Source organism: Tenrec ecaudatus, chromosome 1 (genome assembly GCF_050624435.1).
Source record: "Tenrec ecaudatus isolate mTenEca1 chromosome 1, mTenEca1.hap1, whole genome shotgun sequence".
Taxonomy (NCBI): Eukaryota; Metazoa; Chordata; class Mammalia; order Afrosoricida; family Tenrecidae; genus Tenrec; species Tenrec ecaudatus.
Genome location: NC_134530.1, coordinates 105058684 through 105083189, shown reverse-complemented (window position 1 = coordinate 105083189; position 24506 = coordinate 105058684). Strand labels below are relative to the sequence as shown.

Sequence of the window (24506 nt, the reverse complement as noted above, 5' to 3'; positions counted from 1 at the left end):
GTAGTCATCAACTCAATTACAGAGAGTGAATAATTAAGAAATGACTGAGTCATAGAGTAGTAGTACTTGAAAATAAAATATAAAGAAACCAAGATTTTTAAAAAGCCTCTTTTAATCTAAGGAATTTACAATAACATTCTAAACCATTATTCATAAATATAAACAATTTAAGATTTAATGTAAATGTTCACATATGAAAAACAAGTAGTAATATACTTTTCTAAAATGAAAAAAATATTTTTCATATATTTCTCATTTGTTGTGATAGTATTTTCTCAAGAATCATATATTTATATTTAGGGCATATGCAATGCAATTTCCAATTACAATATAAAATTTAGAAAATACCATTATTTTATTTTTCTTTTAGGGAAGAATTATTTCTAGGTTTCTCCTGCTAAGGTAAATTATTTCATTAATACAAGATGAAATTAAAAAAAATACAAGATGAAATTATTATTATTCAGTCTTTTCTGGAACTGGCTCAGTCCTGGACAAATCTGCTTCGTACTTCTTCTTGAGATTACATAAATACGTTCGTAAGCTGTCTGGATCCAATTGAGAATTTCGAGCAGTTTGAACAAGCCTAGTGGCTAGATGGTACACAGCCCTCTGTCTTTCCATCTCAGGAGTACTCTTTTGGTTTTGCTGTTATTAAAAAATAGGTTAAAATTAAAATATGAATATTAATGTTTATGTAAATCTTATTTTGGTGATGTTTAATCCTGCCCATAAAATTATAGAACTCAAAAGTTAACTAACTCATTTGGATAAATCAATCTCATCTATGAATATATCAAAAGAAATAAAACATACCAGACATCTTCAAAAATTCATGGAAAATCTCATTTTTTCCGTTCCATTTTTTTAATGCCCCTTATATCATTTTGGAGAATGAAATTCCTCATGTGTATTTACTACTTTGTGACAGGTCTTTGTATCCTTAAAAATTAACTTTTTTTCAGTAAAAAATTTCTCTGGTAAAATTCTCAGCATAATACCAAAGAGTAATAGAAAACCCATCAGAGATATGTACTATAAACTCTTTCTCATTAAAAGGGTATGAGAAAACAGAACTGATCGAATTGCTACATAGGTCATATTTTCAAATATCACCAAGAAGTGATACTCTGCTATCTCCTATTTTAGTTCCCCAATAGATAAAAAAGTGGTGGGCAGAATGGGTCATCAATAAACTGCTCCCTGAAGAGTCCAGATGTAGAAACTGCTGAGGCTCCAGTGGAAAGTACTGCTTGAGGAGTAAAGTACATTTTAAAATAAACACCAATGGGAAAGAAAATAACACAAAACTTGTTGCTATCAAGTTGATTTCAACCCATAGCTATTTGAAATTGTGCCTTAATTCTTAACAAGTTATACTTAAGGATACTCAATAAATCTTTAAAATCACAGTCTCCTAATAGTTTGAAAGGCCCTCAGACAATTAGACCTTCTGGGCCAGAAGTAATTGGAAAATTCTGGACTTACCTCTTAAACTGAGCTATCTAGCAGAATCACAGCATTTTCTATCCTATGTTTATGGAAAGTCTTTGTGAGTTTCCCAGAAATATAGTCCTTTTAACTCTTTCTGAATAGGAAGAAATACCTCTATCTTTCTACTTTTACTATTGGAAACATTAGTACAGTTCTATGAGGCAGAGTGCATGTATCATGTATTCACCCATCAAAGTTATTGAATATGCACTATAATTAATATTCCAAGCCTCTTAGCACATATGTATTTATTTATTTATGGGTGAAGAAAATGTCTAACTGACAAGATAGCAAAACTTAAGATGCTTAAAGATTTAGAGTAGAAAAGGCATGTAACAAAAAGAAACTAATTTTGGTAATTATGAAAAAGTATCATAAGAAAGATACAAAATTGGGATCATGACAGTGGGTAGGGAGGAGGAAGCATTAGAGAACTAGAGGAAAGTAGTATGTTTCATCGGTGATCCCAATGCTCCCTTACAAATCCGGCTAGACCAGAGGATATATACTGGTGCAGATAAGAGCTGGAAACACAGGGAAACCAGGACAGATAAACTCCTCAGTAGCGATACCAGGAGGGTAAGAGGAAGGTGGGGGAGAAAGAGGAACCGATCACGATGATCTACATATAACCCCCTCTCTGGGTGAATGGAGACATCGGACGGTGTAAGACATGACAAAATAATAAGTTGTAAATTATCAAGGGTTCAGGAGGGAGGGAGGGTGGGGGAAGGAGGGGAAAAAATGAGAAGTTGATATCAAAGGCTCAAGTAGAAAGAAAATGTTTTGAGAATGATGATGGCAATAAACGTATAAATGTGCTTGACACAGTGGATGTATATGTATGGATGGTGATAAGAGTTGTATGAGCCCCCAATAAAATGATAAAAAATAAATACATGTCATTAAAAATGAGATACAAAATGTAAAATCAATTCCAGCTCTGATCAAGAAAGGCTGGCTGCAGCATTTTAATGAAATCTTAATGGATAAAAGAGTCAAAGAAAGAGTATTCTGGTTGCAGCCAAAAATTTCGCAAGGCACGTGAGAAAACATGGAACACATTCGTGTCATAATGAAGAAATTATAATCGGTGTGGCAGAAATGTACGCTATGTGAAGTTGAGTAGTGTGATGTAAGGTTGAGACAGTCAACAAAGAAGATCATAGATCGCAGGAAGGAGACGAGCCAGTCAGGGTGCAGTGTAGCAACAATGAAACATACAGCTTTCCTCTAGTTCCTAAATGCTTCCTCCTCCACCATCATGAACTTAAGTCTATGCTTCCTCCCTACCACCATGAACCTAATTCTACCTTAAAAATCTGGCTAGACCCGAGGATGTACACTGGTACAGATAGGGACTGGAAACACAGGGAATCCAGGGCAGATGATCCCTTCAGAACCAGGGGTTAGAGTGAAGGTACCAGCAGGGTGGAGGGAGAGTAGGTTGGAAGGGGGAACCTATCTATTACAAGGATCTACATATCGCCTCCTCCCTGGGGGACAGACAACAGAAAAGTGGGTGAAGGAAGATATCAGACAGTGCAAGATATGACAAAATAATAACTTATAAATTATCAACGGTCCATGAGAGAGGGAGAAGATGGGAGGGGGGGGGAATGAGGAGCTGATGCCAGAGGCTTAATGTGGAGAGAAAATGTTTTGAGAATGATGAGGGCAATGAAGGTATAAATGTGCTTTACACAATTGATGTATGTATGGTTTGTGATAAGAGTTGTATGAGCCACTAATAAAATTATTTTAAAAAACAAACAAACAAAAAAAGAAGACCATAGAATGACAGTTAACAAACTCTAGTGTGTACAAAATTTATATTAAAGAGGAGATGAGCCAGTCAGGGTGCAGAGTAGCAATGATGAAACATATAACTTTCCTCTAGTTCTTAAATGCTTCCTCCCTACCATCATGATCCCAATTCTACCTTACAAACCCGGCTAGACCAGAGGATGTACCCTGGTACAGACAGGAACTGGAAACACAGGGAATCCAGGACAGATGATCCCTTCAGGACCAGTGCCGAGTGGCGATACCAGGATGGTGGAGGGAGGGTGGGTTGGAAAGGGAGAACCGATTATAAGGATCAACATATCACCTCCTCCCTGGGTGGTAGACAGCAGAGAAGAGGGCGGGGGGAGACATCGGACAGTGTAACATATGACAAAATAATAACAATTTATGAATTATGAAGGGTTCATGAGGGTGAGGGGAGTGGGGAGGGAGGGAGAAGAATGAGAAACCAATATTAAGGGCTCAAGTAGAAGGCAAATGTTTTCAGTATAATGATGGCAACAAACATACATATGTGCTTGACACAGTGGATGTATACGTATGGATTGTGATAAGAATTGTATGAGCCCCCAAATGATTTTTTTTTTTAAAAAGAAGACTTCTGAGCCATACAAGACTGTTGGAAAGCTGAGGTGGTATCTATTATTTTTAATTAAAGCTGAGGTGGTATCTATTATTTTTAATTAAAGCTGAGGTGGTATCTATTATTTTTAATTTTTAAAAAATCTATAAAAGAACAATGCCACAGCAGCTAAAATAAGAGAAAGGAAAGAAGAATTGTATCAAGTGGCACAGAGAGGCCAGTGAAAATGAAAACGAAAATGAAAACCACCGGATTTTGTTCATTTGGTATATTAGAAACTTGTTTCAAGAGCACATTAAGCTCCAGTTTACAAGTGAGAAACAGATGAGGCAAGTATCAGAGTAAGTGGAAAAAATATTGCTGCAAGGTTATAGAAACTTTTATTTAACAAAAATATTAAAATGTGAAGCTATTATTTCTCAACATATTCTCCATCTAAATCAAAACACTTCTGAAGGCAGTGCTTTTACCTAATACTAATACTTTCCTGGAGAATTCTACATTTTCTATTTATATCTCTTCAAAATAGCATTTTGGCATCAGGGAAGAATTCAAACTGTTTTCCTCTAAAATGTTCTTTGAATTTGAAGAATAAAAGGAAACCTGAAGTAGAACTCTCAAAGTAAATGAGTAAGAGCGCCCAACGATATTCTCTTGGTATAGCCGTTGCTACGCTCAAAAAATGAGCAGGTGCATTGGCATGGTAGGAGTGGGGAGGGATTCCTTGGCATTACGTTCCTAGCCTTTTCCTCACCAAATCAGTTCTCAATTTTCTTAAAGCTTCTTCATAAGAAGCCTCCATGACTTCCCTGTGTCCTTTAAGAAAATCTATCAAGATTATCCCTCTGTAGCTCAGAAGCAACAAATCCCACATGGAAGAAGCACACCAGCCTGTGTGATCATGAGGAGTCGATGGGATTGAGTAACAGCATCTAGACCCAGAATAAAATCATATCCAATGTAAATGGGTGGGGGACGGGCATGGAGTGGAGACCCAATGCCCATCTGTAGATAGGTTTACTGTGCTGACATGACCAGTGAGCACATGTGGGATTAACTGAAGGACAGAAAGAGAAAAATGGCTCAGTAAGCCTCGTCTTTCTTGTCTCTTGCTCTTTGATAATCGGACCAGTGTGCAGCTGTCTTGCTTGTTCTGTGCCTCAATTTGCAAGCTACACTACCTGTGGGACACCTAACCTGTGGACTGTGTCGCTGTAATTTGAGGTTCCATCAAGACTTGCTTCGCCACACTATTGGAATTTACATCTCTTGAGCTGGGGACTGTCGGACCCTGTCATCTTGCTGACTGTTGGTGACCTGCCTTGCTGTTTGCTGCCTCTGGCCAGATAGTCTGATTTACTCTACAGAGGACGACCGGGCAACCCTCAAGACTTGAAGGACTACCAGTGTATTAGCTGTCTCATGGAAGTGAGTTGCACTGAGCCATTTGTACTGTTTTATAGATTAACTTTTTATTTCTTATGTTATCTATCTATATAAATATATATAAAATTATTAGTGTCCTGGTTTTGTTTCTCTAGAGAACCCTAACAGAGCAGACAATTGGACATCCCCTCACAGAGGGGACACAGGGAAGAGATGAGCCAGTCAGGGTACAGTATAGCACCAATGAAACATACAACTTTCCTCTAGTTCTTTGGTGTTTCCTTCACCACACTATCATGACCTCATTTCTACCTTACAAATCAGGCTAGACCAGAGCATACACACTGCTCCAGATAGGAGCCCACAGCATAGGGAATTCAGGATAGATAAACCCCTCAGGGCCAACAATGATAGTATAGAGATGCCAGGAGATGGGGATGGTGGCGGGTAAAAAGGGGAAATCGATTACAAGGATCAATCTAGAACCCCTTCCCAGGGGGACGAATAACAGAAAAGTGGGTGAGGGGTGACAGAGGGCAACGTAAGATATAGAAATAATAATCTATAACTTATCAAGGTTACGTGGGTGGAGTGGGGAGGGGAAGAAATGGGTAGCTGATATCAGGGGCTCAAGTGGGAAGAGAATGCTTTGAAAATGATGATGGCACCGTATGTGCAAATGTGCTTGACCCACTGGATGAATGTATGGATCGTGATAAGAGATTTAAGAGCCTCCAATTCAAGCATTTTAAAAGAAAAAAAGATTATTCCTCTGAACTCCATCCCCCTCCCACTTGGATTATTCTCACCTTTCAACTATTGTGAATAGTGCTGTAATACACATCGGGGTATAGGCTTATTTGAAATTTTTCTTGAAAAGCAAAAGAAAAACAACTGATTGAAAATTTTCAAAATAAGTAAATAAAATTAAGTTTCTTACCAAAATCTGTCTGGTAATCTGAGTTGTGATTTCCCTGGCATCCAAGACAATTGATGGTGGGAGTGATGATACCTCCGCAGCTTTTAATCCTACAATTATTTTTAAATTAAGTTTCAATATAACTACTGCTGGTAATGTTTTTTTAGACAGTGCTAATATTTTCTTCATAGATTTAAAATGTCTTTCTATAGGCATTTCTGAATTACTCAAGTTAAAAAATGGCTCAATGCTCATTTCTGAATTACTCAATTACGATTCCCAAAGCTTTGGGTGACAACTTGCCAATTATTAGATTTAACAACTTCTCCAAGACATTTAAGGAAAATTAGAATGTGAATTACCACCTCTGAAGTAGCAAGAAAACATGACAGGAAAAGAGGCAATTATAGTAACGTTGAACATGTAACAAGAAATGTAGTTGGCTAATAGAAAGTCGAAAAGGAAGAGACTGTCTAGTGTCAGAGAATACCCCATAGCTGAATGTTCCTCTGTCTCGTAGCCAGATAGCAGAGGAACTCCTCATTCAAGACGCTGGGAGCCAACTACTTCTCATCCACATTCAAAAACAGCTATTACCCTGTCTCCACAGCATTTTATTAGACAAGCAGCTTATAAGCTTTTATTGTGTGTCAAAATTTTTGTATTTAGTGCTTTAGAGACAGAAGACCAAGGTGAGAGGTTACTAATTGTAAAGTATTATGTCAGGCATTTCATATTTGATTATTTAATCTTCACAAACCCACATAAATGGAAAATTACCCCCCATTTCATAGATACAGAAATTGAGGCTTATAAAATAGCTGTTGAAAATGTTATCCAATCGATTTGCCATGTCAAATTGCAAATCAAAGTGGGTTTTTGTTCTCACAAAGACCAACCACATCAATAAAAAGAATTTCGGAAATTTTAGATATACAGCATTGGAAATTTCCTGAATCCATGACATTTTACACATCTCATATAATGCTTGAAATAGAACATATCTAATTGAGTTTAAGAACATTATATGGTTTAGCAATACAATTCCTTAAGAATTTAAATGTAATTATTATCAAGTATACCTAACCTCAAGAAAAGATAGAGAACCCTGTAAGAGTATGTAGGAACTATATAATCTTTAATAGATAACATAAATATAGACTAAATTATGTTTTTAGGGATAAGACTTTCTAGGGCTTTTATATGCCATCATAATTCTGATAGTTAATCACTCATAACAATATAAAATTAAGGTTACTATGTAAAAATTGAGTTCAAAATATCATGAAAAACAAGCTTAGAGCATAGAAGCACCCCAAAGAATGACAGGAAAGATGCTTAGGCTGACACCTAAGTGGAGAAGAAAGTTTGTCTTAGCAGAAGATGTAGTGTCCAAAAGTATAAATATAATTTCTATATCTAATACCATAATTTTTTTCTTCAGTGATTCCCTTAGAAAGTTTATAGGTGTACAAGATTGCATCTTTATTTCTTGAGGTATTCTTCACATGCTGAACTTCAAAATGCATGTTTTCCACGTTAGGATACAGAATACCCATATGGCATAGTTCCAGAAAATGTGTAGCAAACAGTGTAAATGCCTGCAACATACAATAAACACTGAATATGAACATTTAAAAACTAACTCGAAAATTCCATTTTATTTCTTTAAAAATTGAACCTTGGCTTGATTTTCTAAGTCACTTGACAGAGATAGCATAATATAACTCATAACTTGGAAGCTAAATGATCAATTTATTTTTAAATATTTTGAAAATTTACACTCAAAGAAAATGTTGGCTAAGTTTTAATAAACACATGTATGCTACATTACTGAAAAATCCAAAAATCTAATATAATCTTAAAATATACATCTAAAGATATAGGAAGATTAAGCTTACCAGAAATAAAGCTATTTACTGAGGTAACTTCATTAGAAAGGCAGTCCACAAGCATGACCATATTTCTCTCGTTTTAAAAACTTTTCTTTAAAGGTAGCTTTCCCACCTTACCAAAAACCCTGTTGACCTTTGGGTTAGGCATTGGGCTATTCACAAGGTCAGCAGTTGAAACCCACCCAGCACTTGTTGGAGTGGGACAATGATGAGACTGGATGTGCTGGTAAAGATTTACATTGGGAAATTCTAAAGAAAGTCTCTCTGAGTCAGAGTCGACTTGGTGGCAGCAGATTTTAAGGTTTATTAGCAGTGGAATAAATGGGTCATCTAGATCTTAGTTTTTGGAACTGCAAAGGTCTTTATTTTCATTTATTTATTTATTTTAGAGTTTAAGATTTGTATTTAGTTTTTATATTTTTGGTCCCTGTTCTAGAGTTCCTATATCTTCATCATCATGAGATTTTTTAAAGACCATCTAATTCTTTGCCTGGCTCATACTTAGGTATCATAAATGTTAGTTTCCTTTTTTCATCCTTATATTCCACCCCGCCCCCCCACCCCCCGCCTAAAGTATTTCAAGGGAGAGCAGAGCACAAGGTGCCAGAAATCCCATACAAAAGGTAAACACTGGAGATGAACTCTATGAGCTTATGTATAATTTCTTACTTCTTCCCAGTGTGCTATTGACTCTATTGGTTTAGATTTTCACTACGTACTCTTTTTTGGGGGGCGGGGGCAACGATGAGTAATTTTTATTATCTTCCTCATAGGTATCTGCATTTGCCAATGTTCCAAAATGAGCCCGTCTCCCTATTATGGTTGGGAATAAAAATTAAAATCTGCATGTGACCTCCTCCCTGGGGGACGGACAACAGAAAAGGGGGTGAAGGGAGAAGCCGGATAGGGCAAGATATGATGAAATTTTAATTTATAAATTATCAAGGGATCATGAGGGAGGGGGGAACGGGGAGGGAGGGGAAAAAAGAGGACCTGATGCAAAGGGCTTAAGTGGAGAGCAAATGTTTCGAAATGATTAGGGCAAAGAATGTACAGATGTGCTTTATACAAATGATGTATGTATATGTATGGATTGTGATAAGAGTTGTATGAGCCCCTAATTAAAATTAATAAATAAATAATTTTTTTAAAAAATGAGATACAAGCAAAACTAACAAAAAAACCCGATGCTGGGTCGAAGTTCACCGAATGGCAAGTTACATTACTGATTGCAACCGTACTCCTTTTTATTAAAGTATAAAACTAACTTTTGTCCAAACATACACATTGGGAAGTAAAATGTGTTTTTCACGAGTAGTTGCTTTTGGGGAGTACAAATAAACAAATATTTTCTATACTGAGTTCTTGGTCCTTAACCTCCTTAGCTCTTTCAGTCAAACTACCAAATACAGGCTATTATATACATAGTCAGAACTTATGGAAACATTACAAAGGCGTTGAAGAGACGGTACAGTGCAAAGAACACCAGAGCTGCTAAGCTGGTATCAAAATGCGATCAAAATGATGCGTTTAGCCCACCAGGGGGGAGAGCATTCGCGTCAGGCTTCATCAAAGGCACTTAGAGAGTGGTGATAACATCGCTCTTGGAGTTGGGTTGCAGTCCCACTGCATTTTGTATTTTTCTCATTCCTCTCTTCACATTCCGCCCCACACGGCGGCAGTCCTGGGGGGAGCTTTTCAGGGGGCAAACGAGTGATTATGGCACATACAGGCTAAACATACGCCAACAGAATGAAGGCTGCTTTGGGTCCACAGAAACGGGTAACAGCATCCGACTGCAGTGTTTCTTTTCACTTGGAGCAAAAGGACAAACTCCCCGCCAATGGAGCCTTCAGTTCTTGGTTGGCAGCACCGACTGTGCCCTGGGTGCCCTGTGACAGGCCACGATCTCAGGCCCCCCGTCACAACGCCACAGAGCACTGGAAGTGGAAAAGCAAGACCCCCTGCAACTCGTGGCCCCATGACTCAGCCAGACAGCTGCCCAGCTGTGGGGGCCAGCACACAGTCCATTCCCGGGCGGCTACAGCTCTGTGTCTCGGTATCGGGCCGCCTGGCCGCACTACATACTCTTTTAAGAATCTTTGTGCTTTGACTCCCTTCATATCTGATTTTTCTCATCCATTTAAACTTAAAATTGCTTCAACTTTTTACCTAACTACTACTCTTTTTTTTAACACTTTATTAGGGCCTCATACAACTCATCACAATCCATACATAAACATACATCAATTGTATAAAGCACATCTGTACATTCTTTGCCCTAATCATTTTCAAAGCATTTGCTCTCCACTTAAGCCCTTTGCATCAGGTCCTCTTTTTTCCCCCCTACCTCCCCGTTCCTCACTCCCTCATGAGCCCTTGATAACTTATAGATTGTTATTTTGTCATATCTTGCCCTATCCGGAGTCTCCCTTCCCCTCTTCTCTGCCGTCCGTCTCCCAGGGAGGAAGTCACATGTAGATCCTTGTAATCAGTTCCCCCTTTCCAACCCACTCACCTGCCACTCTCCCAGCATCGCCCCTCACACCCCTGTGGTTCTGAAGGTATCGTCCACCCTGGATTCCCTGTGCCTCCAGCTCCCATATGCACCAGTGTACAACCTCTGCCCTATCCAGTCCTACAAGGTAGAATTCGGATCATGGTAGTTGGGGGGGGGGGGGGTGGAAGCTTCCAGGATCTGGGGGAAAGCTAGAGGAAAGAGCTAGGAGTTAAGGGGCATTTATGGAGGTCTAGACAAAGACATGTACATGCAAATATATATATGAGGATGAGGAAATAGATCTATGTGTCTATATTTATAGGTTTAGTATTAAGGTGGCGGAAGGACCTTGGGCCTCTACTCAAGCACTCCCTCAATGCATGAATACTTTCTTTTATTAAATTGGCACTCTACGATGCTCACCCTCCTGACACAACTGCTGAAGCCAAAGCAGGTGAACAAGTAAATGTGGTGAAGAAAGCTGATGGTGCCCAGCTATCAAAAGAGATAGTGTCTGGGGTCTTAAGGCTTGAAGATAAACAAGCGGCCATCTAGCTCAGAAGCAACAAAGCCCACATGAAAGAACACACCAGCCTGTGTGATCGAGTGGTCCTGAAGGGATCAGTTATCATGCATCAAAGAACAAAAAATCATATCATTGGCTGCACACCTCCATGATACGATCGCCGAAGACAAATGGGTGCATAAGCAAATGTGGTGAAGAAAGCTGATGGTGTCCGGCTATCGAATAAGATAGTGTCTGGGGTCTTAAAGGCTTGAAGGTGAACAAGCGGCCATCTAGCTCAGAAGCAATAAAGCCCACATGGAAGAAGCACACCAGCCTATACGATCATGAGGTGCCAAAAGCCAGGTATAAGGCATCATGTAATATGTGTGTGTGTGTGTGTGTGTATATACCATAGTGAATGAATGGGTAAGTGCAGAGTGAAGACCCAAGGCCCATTTGTCAGCCACTGGAGATCCCCTCATAGAGGGGTTTAGGGGAGTAGATGGGTCAGTCAGGGTGCGATGTAGTACCTAACTACTACTCTTACTCTCTTGTCTACCCCTTATTCCACAATGTCACCTTCCATAAGACATTGAATTTGGGTCCTGCAATATCTACTCTTCTATTGTTACTTAACATTGAGCCTGCTCTTACTCATAGCAGCATGGTGTGCAACAGAAGGGAACGCTGCCGGGCCTTCCAGCAGTCCCTTAATTATTGTTATGCTTATGTACATAGTTGCAGTTATTGTGTCAATCCATTTTATTGAAGTCTTCCTCATATTTGATGATCCCTTACTCTGCCAAGCATAATCTCCTTCTCCAGAGATCAATCTCTTCTGTAACATGTTCAAAGGATGGGAGATGCAGTCCATCCATCCTTGTTTCTAAGGAGCATTCTGGCTGTATTTTCTCCAAGAAAGATTTGTTTGTTCTTCTAGCAGACCATGGCACTTTCAACATTGTTAACTAAAACCAGAATTCACATGCATCAATTTGGTTTTCCTTATTATTTAGCTTTCATTATCTATTAGGCAATTGAAATACCATGGCGTGGGTCAGGTGCACCTTAGTTCTCGTGACATTTTTCCTCTTTAACACAGAAGTCTTTCTTGTGTAGCAGTTTTACCTAATGCAATATGCTATTTGATTTTTTGTTTTGTTTTTTATTTATGTTTAATTGTGAATTAGGTGAGGCTTTGAATTTCAGATAATCAATGTTGCATTCAATTTTATTTATAAACTGCCCCCCAAGAGTTTGCATGGAACACCCCTGCCGCATTGTTCTTCTCTCTCTTTTGGAATATTTTCTTAGCCTTCACCCAAGTTAATACCTGTGTACCCTTTAGCCTATTTCTCCCCCTTCTGTCTTTTGCCTTTGTTATGTATAACCTTTCCCTCTCTATAACAATGGTCTCATACAATATTTGTCCTGTTGTGATTAACTAAGTCCACTCAACATAATATTCTTTAAATCCATCCATACAGTGAGGTACTTTGTGCTTTCACCTTTATTCTTTAGTGACGCAAAATATTGCTTTTTGTATCTGTTCCAAAGTTTATTTCTTCATTATTCCACCGATGGGCATTTGTTTCCATCTTCTTGATACTGTGAACAGCGCAGTGATGAAAATGGATGTGCACTTATCTGTATTTGATTCCTCTTACTTCTTTAAGGTATAGACCCAGCAAAGGATCGCTGGACATATGAAATTTCTACTCCCAGTTCGTTAATATAGCACCATATCAGTTTCCTAAGTGGTTACAAATGCTCGCAGTCCAACCAGCAATGCACGAGGGTTCCAGTCTCTCCCCATCCTCTCCAACATTTGTTATTTTCCGGGTTCATGTTCATTTGTTTAATTTTGTCAGCACTGGTATACGGTGGTATGTCATATCTTGATTTGCATCCCTAAGATAGCTAGTAATCTGGAATGTTTCTTCATATGTTTGCTGGCTGCCTGGATGTCTTCTTGAGTGAAATATTCATTCATGTCCTTTGCCCATGTTTTAGTTAGATTACTTGTCTTTTTCTTGTTGAGATGTTACAGTTTTCTATAGATTTTAGAGATTAGTTCTTTGTTTTGTGCATCACTGCAAAAACCTTTCTCCCAGTCTATGGTTCTCTTTTTACTCTTTTGATGAAGTATATTGATGCAAATAAGTGTCTTAATTTTAGAAGGTTCCAGCCATCTATTTTGTCTTCTGCTGTATGCGCCTTTTTCATGGTGTTTGATAGTGTGCTTATGCCATATATTAGGACCCATAAGCTTTTCCCTATTTCTAACTGATGATTTTTTATAGTTCTAGGGTTTATATTTAGGTCTTTAGTCCATCTTGAGAACTTTTTTGTAAATGAGTGAGGTGTAGGCCTGAGTCATTCTTCTGCAAATGAAAACAAAATTGTGCCAAGACCATTTGTTGAGAAACGATCTCTTCCCTATTTAATACTTCTATCCTTTGTAAAAATTCGTTTCTGCAGCTTCTGTAAACTTACAACCTTATCGGCGGACATACCTGGAATTATGTAGGCATGTATGTCATGTATTGTTGTTTGTTTGTTTTTGCTAGTTATTATTTTTCCTATTTTTATTCAATCTTTGGTTTTCTTTTCGTTTTCTCTCCATTATCGTTGGTTTGCCCACCTATATAAGACAGGCGTGGGAAACAAGCCCAAGGAGAAAGCAACAGAACTAACAGTTCTTCAGGGGCTTGGGGGGAGGAGGTGAGGGAAAAGAACAGTGAGCAAAGAACGCCATAGGCAGGGGAACAACTAGGGAACCGAAAGCACCTACCAGGAGGACATAGAGATCCGCTGGCGTTGGAGCAACAGCAATCTAGCTGAAAGGAATTACTAAGAAGCAAAAGAAGGGTGAGAGTGATGGTGAGGAAGGTAAAAGTTGTGGATAAAAATATAAACATAGGTGTGCACTTATGTAAATGTATTAATTCATAAAAATACAGGCATTGGCCTATGTACATACATTTATATGGCAACACATGGAGGAAGTGGACAGACTTTGGGGACTCTGCTCAAGCCCTCCCTCAATGCAAGAACATTTCGTTCCAACAACCTGGCATTCTGTGATGCTCACCCTTCCTACACAATCACTGAATACAAAATGGGTGCATAAGCAAATGTGATGAAGAAAGCTGATGGTGCCTGGCTATCAAAAGATATTGCATCTGGAGTTTTAATTACTCAAAGGTAAACAAGCAGCCATCTAGCAGAGAAGCAACAGGCCCACATGGAAGAAGCACACCAGCCTGTGTGATCATGAGGTGATGATGGGATCAGGTATCAGGCATCTAAGACCCAGAACAAAACCATACCCAAGATGACTGTGGCAGGGGGGAGGGCATGGAGTGGAGACCCAATGCCCATCTGTAGACAATTGGACATCCCCTCACAGAAAGGTCTCAGGGAAGGGATGAGTCAACCAGGGTGCTGTACAGCACCAATGAAATACACAATTGCCTCTGGTTCTTTGAGGCTTCCTCACCACCACCACCACCCACTATCATAACCCCAGTCCTGCCTTTCAACTCTGGCTAGACCAGAGCATGTACACTGGTACAGTTAAGAGCTCACGACACACGGAATCCAGGTCAGATAAACCCCTCAGGCACATAAGTGGGAGTAGCAATATCAGGAGGGTAGGGGTAAGGTAGGAGAGGAAAGGAGAGGAGAAAGGGGAAACCGATCTCAATGATAGATACAAAACCAACCCCACCCCCATCAGGGAGACAATCAAATACAAAACCAACTCCACCCCCATCAGGGAGACAATCAAATGAAACGTGGGTAAGGGAGACAATGGTAAGTGTAAGATATGAAAATAATAATAATTTATAATGTATCAAAGGGTAACAAGTGGGGGAAGGAGGGAAAAGGAGGAGCTGATATGAAGGGCTCAAACAGAAAGTAAATGTTTAGAAAATGATGATGGCAACATATGTACACATTTGTTTGATACAATTGATGTTAAGCTGTAAGAGCCCCCAATAAAATTATTATTTTTTAAAATTTCCAGCCTTAGAAATCTTTGGGGTATATTCTGTCCTATAGTCACTATGATTCAGGATCAACTTAAAGACAATAGATAAATGGCAATATAAAAGGAAAAGATGAGTATGGGTGGAAAGAAAATTTTAGAAGGTCCCAGTCATATATTTTGCTTTCTGTTGTATATGTATTTTTTGTTATGTTTGGTTGTAGGATTATGCCCTGTATAAAAACCCTTAAGTTTGTCCTATTTTCTAGGGTTTACATTTAAGTCTTCAATCTGTCTTGAGTGTGTTTTCACGTACGAGTGAAGTACAGGTCCTGTTTTATTCTTCTGCAAATGGAGATCCAATTTGGCCAACATCATTTGTGGAAGACACTGTTTCCCATTTAATATATTTCAGTTGGTCTTTGGTTTTGAGATTTTCATTTGTTAAGGTCCTTGTTGGGAGGAGGGGGATTGAGAATACTGCTTAAGACAATGAGTCTCAAATATTTGTAATTCCCTGGCAAGTTGCAAATTCTTGGTGCTGATCCTCCAATATTCTCAGTAGGTATTCTAACATGAGGTCTCAAGCACCTTCATTTTCCATAAGTTCTTCATGTAATTGTTATGCAAATTATCCAAGTGATTTATGATCAACACAGATGTTACTAAACAGAAATTTGACTAATTGGTTATTTTTTAAGGCTGGGGCATCAAACTGGTATACCGCAGGCCACATGAGGCCCCCTGAGGTAATTTTTAAAAAATCATTTTATTAGGGACTCATACAACCCTTATCACAATCCATACATACATCAATTGTGTAAAGCACATTTGTACCTTCATTGCCCTCATCACCCTCAAAACATTTGCTCTCCACAATAAGCCCCTCACATCAGCTCCTCATTTTGACCCTCCCTCCCTCTCTGCTCCCCACTCCCTCATGAACTGTTCATAATTTATAAGTTATTATTTTGTCATATCTTGCACTGTCCAATGTCTCCCTTCACCTACTTCTCTGTTGTCCATCCCCCAGGGAGGAGGTGATATGTAGATCCTTGTAATAGGTTCCCCCTTTCTAACCCACCCACCTTGCCGATACCTCCACTCTCACCCCTGGTCCTGAAGGGATCATCTGTATTGGATTCCCTGTGTTTCCAGTTCCTATCTGTACCAGTGTACATCCCCCGAGGTAATATTTTGTGGCCTACAATGCTCTGAAATAAAATGTAACAAGGAAATTGTGAGTACAATATTGCCTCAATCTCCCCTAAGCGCTGCTTTCTTCATAACAATTTTTTCTATTTTCATTTTATTTCAGAGCATCATGGGCCACAAAATATTACCTCGGGGGGGGTGGTGGTCAGCATGTGGCCCGTGGGCCATGGGTTTGATACCCCTGTTTTAAGGCATATCTAGTGAGAAATGAAGTATATGTTCAGTAGAAACCTAAAAAGTAAAAATTTGACTGGCAAAATGGTTACCAACCACAAAGAGCATGTGGAAAGGGAAGGCAAGAGCTATATATATGCATACATCCCTGGGGTGAGGTCCAGGAACTATGGCAGGGACCAAACTCAATCCAGGGATACACACGGCAGCCAACTAAATAATAAGAGGGGGAAAGAAAAATAAGACATGGATAGTTGGGGAGCAGGGCACTAACCCACATAAGGGGAGGGTATTGTTTATATCTCCACAGAAGAGGGAGAGAGAGACCAGGCTTCAACCCCAATGCGCCAAGAAGTGAATACAGCACATGGGCACGTACCAGAGAACCAATAGAGAGGTCTGAGCGACTGGCCCCAAACCCAGCTATATGGATACCCCCCACCCCCTCAGAATAATGCACTTTGGAGGACAGCATTAGGGCTACAGCTTGGGGAAAGGGGTGCATCGGATTAGAGCACATGGAAGAAATGAAAAGGGATAGAAAGGTTAGGAGAGGGCATCCTGGTCCACCAAACCCCAAGGACGATGTTCCTGCTCGGAGCAGATAATGCACAGGAAGGACTATACAGCCGGCCACACCATGGGACACGGTGTCCCTCACTGAACGATGATGCTGTGTGGGACAGCACTGGAGGCACAGTGTGATAATGGTGCACAGTCTGGCCACATCACACTGCGGCAAGGCACTGTGGGCATGCAGCAGAGCAGCAGGGGAGCAGAGTGATGAAGCCCCCCAGGGAATACCAAAACTAGACTTTGGAGACAGAGTGTGGCACCTCATCAGACTCGACTGGAAAACACTCATAAAGGCCAAAAAACAGACCTTGAACTATTTACAGGCTTTTCCATGTTTGTCCATGGCTTTCTTTTTGCAATTGTTATTTTGTTTTGGGTTGTTATTGTTTTGTTGGTTTTGATTGCCTTTGCCAGGCTTTTGCACTTATTAATGTATTTGCATCTCTACCTAGATAAGACAGGCGGGCGGGATAAACAATTCTGAGATGAAAAGAATGGGGCCAATTATTCCAGGGGGATATGGGAGAAGGGGAGGTGGGAGAAAGGAAGTGGTGGGGGCACCAACATGGGACAAGGGGAACAGCAAGTGAACTATAATCAATGGAAGGAAGATCGTAGGATACCTAGTGGGGCTTAATCAAGGGCAATGAGCAGCAAGGAATTACTAAACCCGAGAGAAGGCTGAACATGATGGTAGAACTAGAGGAAAGTAAAAGAAAATAGAGGGAAAAAACAGGAGGCAAAGGACATTTATAGAGGCCTAAACACAGGCATGTACATATGTAAATACATATATAGCGAGAGGGGAATAGAACTATGTACTCATATCTGTATGTTAAGAATTAAGGTTGCTCACGAAGGAAGGGGGAGTGGGGACGGAGGGGAAAATGAGGAGCTGATGCCAGGGGTTTGAGAGGAGAGCAGATGTTTTGAGAATGATGAGGGCAATGAATGTACAAATGTGCTTTACACAATTGATGTATGTATAGATTGTGATAAGAGTTGTATGAGCCCCTAATGAAATGATTAAAAAAAAAGAAGGTTGCAGATGGATATTGGGCCTCAACTTAAGTACTCCTTTAACACAAGAACACTTTGTTCTAACAATCTGGCATTCTTTTATGCTCACCGTCCCAACACAATTGCTGAAGACAAAATGGGTGCTTAAGCAAATGTGGTGAAGAATAAACAAGCAGCCATCTAGCTGAGAAGCAACAAAGCCTACTTGGAAGAAGCACACCAGCCTGTGTGATCATGAGGTGATGATGGGATCAGGTATCAGGCATCTAAGACCCAGAACAAAACCATACCCAAGGTGAAGGGGAGGGGCATGGGGTAGAGACCCAATGCCCATCTGTAGACAATTGGACATCCCCTCACAGAGGGGTCAGGGAAAGAGATAAGCCAGTCAGGGTGCAGTATAGCACCGATGAAACAAATAACTTTCCTTTAGTTCTTTAGTGCTTTCGTCACCCCACTATCATAACCTCATCTCTACCTTACAAATCAGATTAGAGCAGAGCATGCACACTGCTACAGATAAGAGCCCAGGGAATTCAGGATATATAAACCCTTCAGATCCAACAAGGAGAGTAAAGATACCAAGAGGATTAGGGGATGGTGGGGGGGAGAAAGGAGAAATAGATCACAAGGATCAACCTAGAACCCCCTCCCCCAGGGGGAGGAATAACAGAAAAGTGGCGAGGGGCAAGAGAAGACAACATAAGATATGGCAATAATAATCTATAACTTATCAAGGGTTCATGAGGGAGGGAGGGGAAAGAAATGGGTAGCTGATATCAGGAGCTCAAGTGGGAAGAGAATGCTTTGAAAATGATGATGGCACCATATGTGCAAATGTGCTTGACCCACTGGATGAATGTATGGATTGTGATAAGAGATGTAAGAGCCCCCAATAAAAGTATTTAAAAAATAAAAATTTAAAGACCTACGTATGAAAGAAAAATGAAGAATTTCAACTCCCTACTCCACAACTCAAAAAGGGTATAAAAATTAACCAAACTTTAAAATTGACAAGAAAATATTTAGAAATCTAACAAATTATTTTTAAATCAAAGACTGTGCTCAATTTGTGAACTCCACTTCAACTCAATTCAGTCTAATAAGTAATTTTTTGGGTCTTATTTATTGCAGTACTTGCACTAGAATATTGGGCTATAAAAATAACAATTAACTGAAGGACCTTGGGCCTCTACTCAAACACTCCCTCAATGCATGAATACCTTCTTTTATTAAATTGGAACTCTATGATGCTCACTCTCCCGACACAACGGCTGGAGCCAAAGTGGGTGAACAAGTAAATGTGGTGAAGAAAGCTGATGGTGCCCAGCTATCAAAAGAGATAGTGACTGGGGTCTTAAAGGCTTGAAGATAAACAAGTGGCCATCTAGCTCAGAAGCAACAAAGTCCACATGGAAGAACACACCAGCCTGTGTGATCGAGTGGTCCCAAGGGATCAGTTACCAGGCATCAAAGAACAAAAAATCATATCATTGACTGCACACCTCCATGATAGGATCGCTGAAGACAAATGGGTGCATAAGCAAATGTGGTGAAGAAAGCTGATGATGCCCGGCTATCAAAAGAGATAGTGTCTGGGGTCTTAAAGGCTTGAAGGTGAACAAGTGGCCATCTAGCTCAGAAGCAAATAAGCCCACATGGAAGAAGCACACCGGCCAGTGCGATCACGAGGTGCCAAGGGACCAGGTATAAGGCATCATGCAAAAAAAAAAAGATATAAGTGTGTGTATGTATGTGTATATATGTGTATATGTATATATGTATATGTATACATGTATATATATACCATATTAAATGAAGGGGGAAGTGCAGAGTGGAGACCCAAGGCCCAAGTGTCGGCCAATGGAGATCCCCTCATAGAGGGGTTTAGGAGAGGAGATGGGTTAATTAGGGTGTGAGGTAGTATCGATGAAGAACACAGCTTTCCCCCAGATCCTGGATGCTTCCTCCCCCCAACTACCATGATCCGAATTCTACCTTGCAGGGCTGGATAGGACAGAGGCTGTACACTGGTACATATGAGGGCTGGAGGTACAGGGAATCCAGGGTGGATGATACCTTCAGGACCAAGGGTGTGAGGGACGATGCTGGGAGAGTGGAGGGTGAATGGGTTGGAAAGGGGGAACTGATTACAAGGATCCACATGTGACCTCTTCCCTGGGAGAGGGACAGCAGAGAAGGGGGGAAGGGAGACTCCGGATAGGGCAAGATATGACAAAATAACGATGTATAAATTACCAAGGGCATATGGAGGAGGGGGAAATGGGGAGGGAGGGGAAAAAAAAAAGAGGACCTGATGCAAGGGGCTTGAGTGGAGAGCAAATGCCTTGAGAATGATTGGGGCAGGGAATGTATGGATGTGCTTTATACAATTGATGTATGTATATGTATGGATGGTGGTAAGAGTTGTATGAGTCCCTAATAAAATGTAAAAGAAGAAAAGAGAAAAAAATGATTAGGGCAAGGACTGTGCAGATGTGCTTTATACAATTGATGTATGTATATGTATGAACTGTGAAAAGAATTGTATGAGCCCCAATAAATTTTTAAAATTTTAAAAAATGTAAAAAAATAAATAAATAACAATTAACTTTAATTTTCTTAAAGGAAATGGAAAATATTTTTATTATATTATCATATTCTAGAAGTCTATTAAAATATTACTGAAATTATTTGCTGTTATTATGGAATACCGAAGAAATAGATACTAAGTTTTATCTGTAACAATAATACATGCATCTTATTTATAAGAGACACTCTGATTGACTTACATAGATTCAGAATCACAGAGTAATGCTATCCATTAGTGATCCAGAAATCGACAGAATACCAACTGAAATGTTTCAACATGCTGATGGAGCACTGGAAGCACTATGCGGGGAAATTTGGAAGACAGCTACTTGGCCAACTGAGTGGAAGAGTTTCATATCTGCACCCAGTCCAAAGAAAGGTGATCCAACAGAATGCTCAAATTATAGAACAATATCACTGACATCACATATAAGTAAAATTCTTCTGAAGATAATCCAACAATGGTTGCAGCAGTACATTGACAAGGAGTTGTCAGATACGCAGGTTGGATTCAGAAGAAAATGTGGAACAAGGGATATCATTGCTGATGTCAGATAGTCTTGGCTCAAAGGAGAGAATACCAGGACAATGGTTACATGTGGACTCTGCAAAGGTATTCGACTTTGTGGATCATAATAAACTATTGATATCCTTGAGAAGAATGGGAATTCCAGGGTACTACATTGAGCTTCTTAGGAACTTGCGCAAGGATCAAGAGTCAGTTGTGCAATCAGACAAATGCATACTGCATGGTTTAAAATCAAGAAGATACACGTCAGGGTTGTGTGCACTCACCGTACTTATTCCATCTGTATACTGAAGAAACAATCAGAGATTTGGCTTATACAAAGAACTCAGGATCAGGACTGGAGGGAATCAGGTTGTGATATGCGGATGACACAAACTTGGTTGCTGAAATGTGAGAAGGGCTTGAAGCACTTGCTGATGAACATCAAGAATTGTAGCCTTACACCAGGCCCAGAGGATGACGTCTCCGCGGGGAGCTAATGGGACACAGAGCAGACTGGGCTTCCAACAGCTCGTGTCACATTGTCCTCTTACTGGAGGAGACTGCTACAGTCATATTGGGTCACATGGTGGGGACGTAGTGTGATCTGAACCCCCCACAGCAGAGTAAACTGAGAAGGGAGCATACAAGACCAGCAGCTAAAGCAAGGCAGAGCTACAAAGCCCCTGAGGAGACCCTAAAGGTGGGGGAAGGGATCAAAGCCATGAAGGGCAGTTCCTGGATAGTGACGAAGGTCAGTGAACAGACCCAGGATTTTTTGTATATTTTCTTCTCTCTTTTTTTCCCCTTTTTTTTCTTCTTGTTTCTTCTCCTTGTATCTTTTCAATCTTTCTTTTTTTTTTTAAATCAATTTGGGCTATGCCATAATCTGTGTGTCTACCTTTATAGGATAGATATGGGAGACATGCCCAAGGAGAGAGCAGAGGGACCAAAGATCCTAGGGAGACCTGGGGGTGAAAGGGTTGAGGAAAGAGGGAGGAGAGCAGGCAGCACCATGGACAAGGGAACAACTGGGGTGTTGGGGTCAACAACAAGGAGAGATAGGGATCCGGGGGTTGGGGATGCCAGAGCAACAGCAAACTAGCTAAGAGGAGGTACCAAGAGTTGGAAATAAGGGGAAAGTGATGGTGGGGCAGGAGGAAGATGAAAGGAAACAGAGGAAGAACCTAGGAAGCACAGCTATGGATAGATGTATAAAAGTAGCAGTGTGCATATGTAAATACCTCAATCCACAAAAATAGAGGTATTGCCTATGGCAATATACTGAGGAACGGGATGGACTTAGAGCCTCTGCTCATACCCTCCCTCAATACAAGAACACTTTGTTCTAACACAGTAGTTCTCAACCTTCCTAATGCTGCAACTCTTTAATACAGTTCCTCAAATTGTAGTGATTCCCAATCATAAAATTATTTTCATTGCTACTTCATAACTATAATTTTGCTACTGTTATGAATAGGACGACCCCTGTGAAAGGGTCATTCAACCCCTCAAAGGGGTCGTGACCCACAGGTTGAGAACCGCTGTTCTAACAAATTGGCAGTCTGAGATGTTCACCCTCCCAACACAATCGATGAAGACAAAACAGGTACATAAGCAAATGTGGTGAAGAAGGCAGATCGTGCTATTAAAAGACAAAGCATCTGGGGTCTTAAAGATCTGAAGTTACACAAGCCACCATAGCAGAGAAGCAACAAGTGCACATGGAGGAAACACACTGCTGGTGCAATCATGAGAAGTCATAGGGCCTGGGTAATAGGCATCAGCAGACACATAACAAACAGAGAAAAACATTTTTGAGAATGAGGGGGGCTGTAGCAGAGATCCAAAGCCCATCTGTAGACAATGGAATAATCTCACAGAGGGGCCACAGAGAAGGGAAGAGTCAACCAGGATGCAGTAAAGCATCAATGAAACACACTATATTCCTCTGGTTCCTTGAGGCTTCCTCACGCCCCCCCCCCCCCCGACTACCATGACCCCAGTGCTGCTTCTCAATTCAGACTAGACCGGAACATGTACACAGGTATAGATAACAGATGGGAGATCACGACATACAGAATCCAGGAACAGGGGTGGGAATAGTGATACCAGAAGGGTAGAGGGAAGAGGGGGAGAGGAAGGGAGAAAGGGGAACTGATTATAATGATAGACACATAACCATACACCCCTCTCCAGGGGGAAGAACAACAGAAATCATGGGAGAAGAGACACAGCGGTCGGTGTGAGATATGAAAATAGTAACAATGTACAATCTATCAAGCAGTTATGGGGGAGGGGGAAATGGGGGGGAGGAGCTGATACCAAAGGCTCAATAGAAAGTAAATGTCTAGGAAAAAATGAAGACAACATATGTACAAATTCACCTGATGCAAGCAATGTATGAATTGTGACAAGAGTTGTTTAAGAGTCCCCAATAAAATGAAAAAATAAATAAACAGATTCTGAGGAGGGGGGGAAGAAAGAATTGTAGCCTTCTATGTAAAATGCAAGTCAGTGTAGAAAAAAACAAAAATCCTCACAACTGGATCACTAGGTAACATAATGATAAATGGAGAAGAGATGGAAGGGATCAAAGATATTTTATGATTCATCACGTAACATTTAAAGATAGTATTTTTCTTATTGAAATAATAAATCATTATGTACTCTCACTTATGATCAAAAACTTATTAGTCATTTAAATGTTCTTTAAATATAAAAAATATTTTTAAGTTTCTTATTGGTAGATAAACTGAGTGATCATCTACTATATACATTTAACAAAATATCTGAACAGAACAAAATTTCATTTCTTTCTAGTGAAAATACAGTTAATTTGTGGGGAAAATGTCTTATTTAAAAGGACGTGATTTTAGTTAGATCATTTTGCATAAAATAATTCAAGATTCCTGGTGCTTTATTTTATGTTATGACATCATAATCAATGTTATTACACATGGAGCCTATTATTTAAATAGCTATATTGTTTGCTATTTAACTGAGCAAACTAAAGTCAACTGAACACTTTTAGATAATCTAGAATTCTGGATTTCCTCCTTTCTGTATCTACATCATGGCTATCATACGAATCATTTTTGTTTCTATCAAAAATAAAGTAACAAAATATAAAGGCTATCACATTTTTAATTCCTAAAGTCATTGAAAAAGCTAGTTGCTCTTGAGTTGCTAACCGCAGGATTGAGCAGTTTGAGACCAACTGCTCTGCGTGAGAAAGAGGAGGCTTTCTACTCTGGTAGAGGGGCAGTCCTCTATAAGGCCATATATGATATAAGGCCATATATGATAGAATTGACTTGATGGCAGTAGGTT

At 39.9% G+C, this 24506-nt stretch overlaps 1 protein-coding gene across 1 annotated transcript in view; it reads right to left on the bottom strand.

Annotated features, from left to right (window-relative positions):
- Positions 1 to 459: 459 nt before the first annotated feature.
- Positions 460 to 24506, bottom strand: part of MSH4 (mutS homolog 4) — a 115585-nt gene continuing 91538 nt past the window's right edge. The window contains exons 18-20 of the mRNA XM_075540106.1: positions 7618 to 7792; positions 6213 to 6301; positions 460 to 648 (exon numbers count right to left, since the gene is read on the bottom strand). Coding sequence (XP_075396221.1) covers positions 460 to 648; positions 6213 to 6301; positions 7618 to 7792 — 453 coding nt within the window. The remainder of the gene's footprint in view (positions 649 to 6212; positions 6302 to 7617; positions 7793 to 24506) is intronic.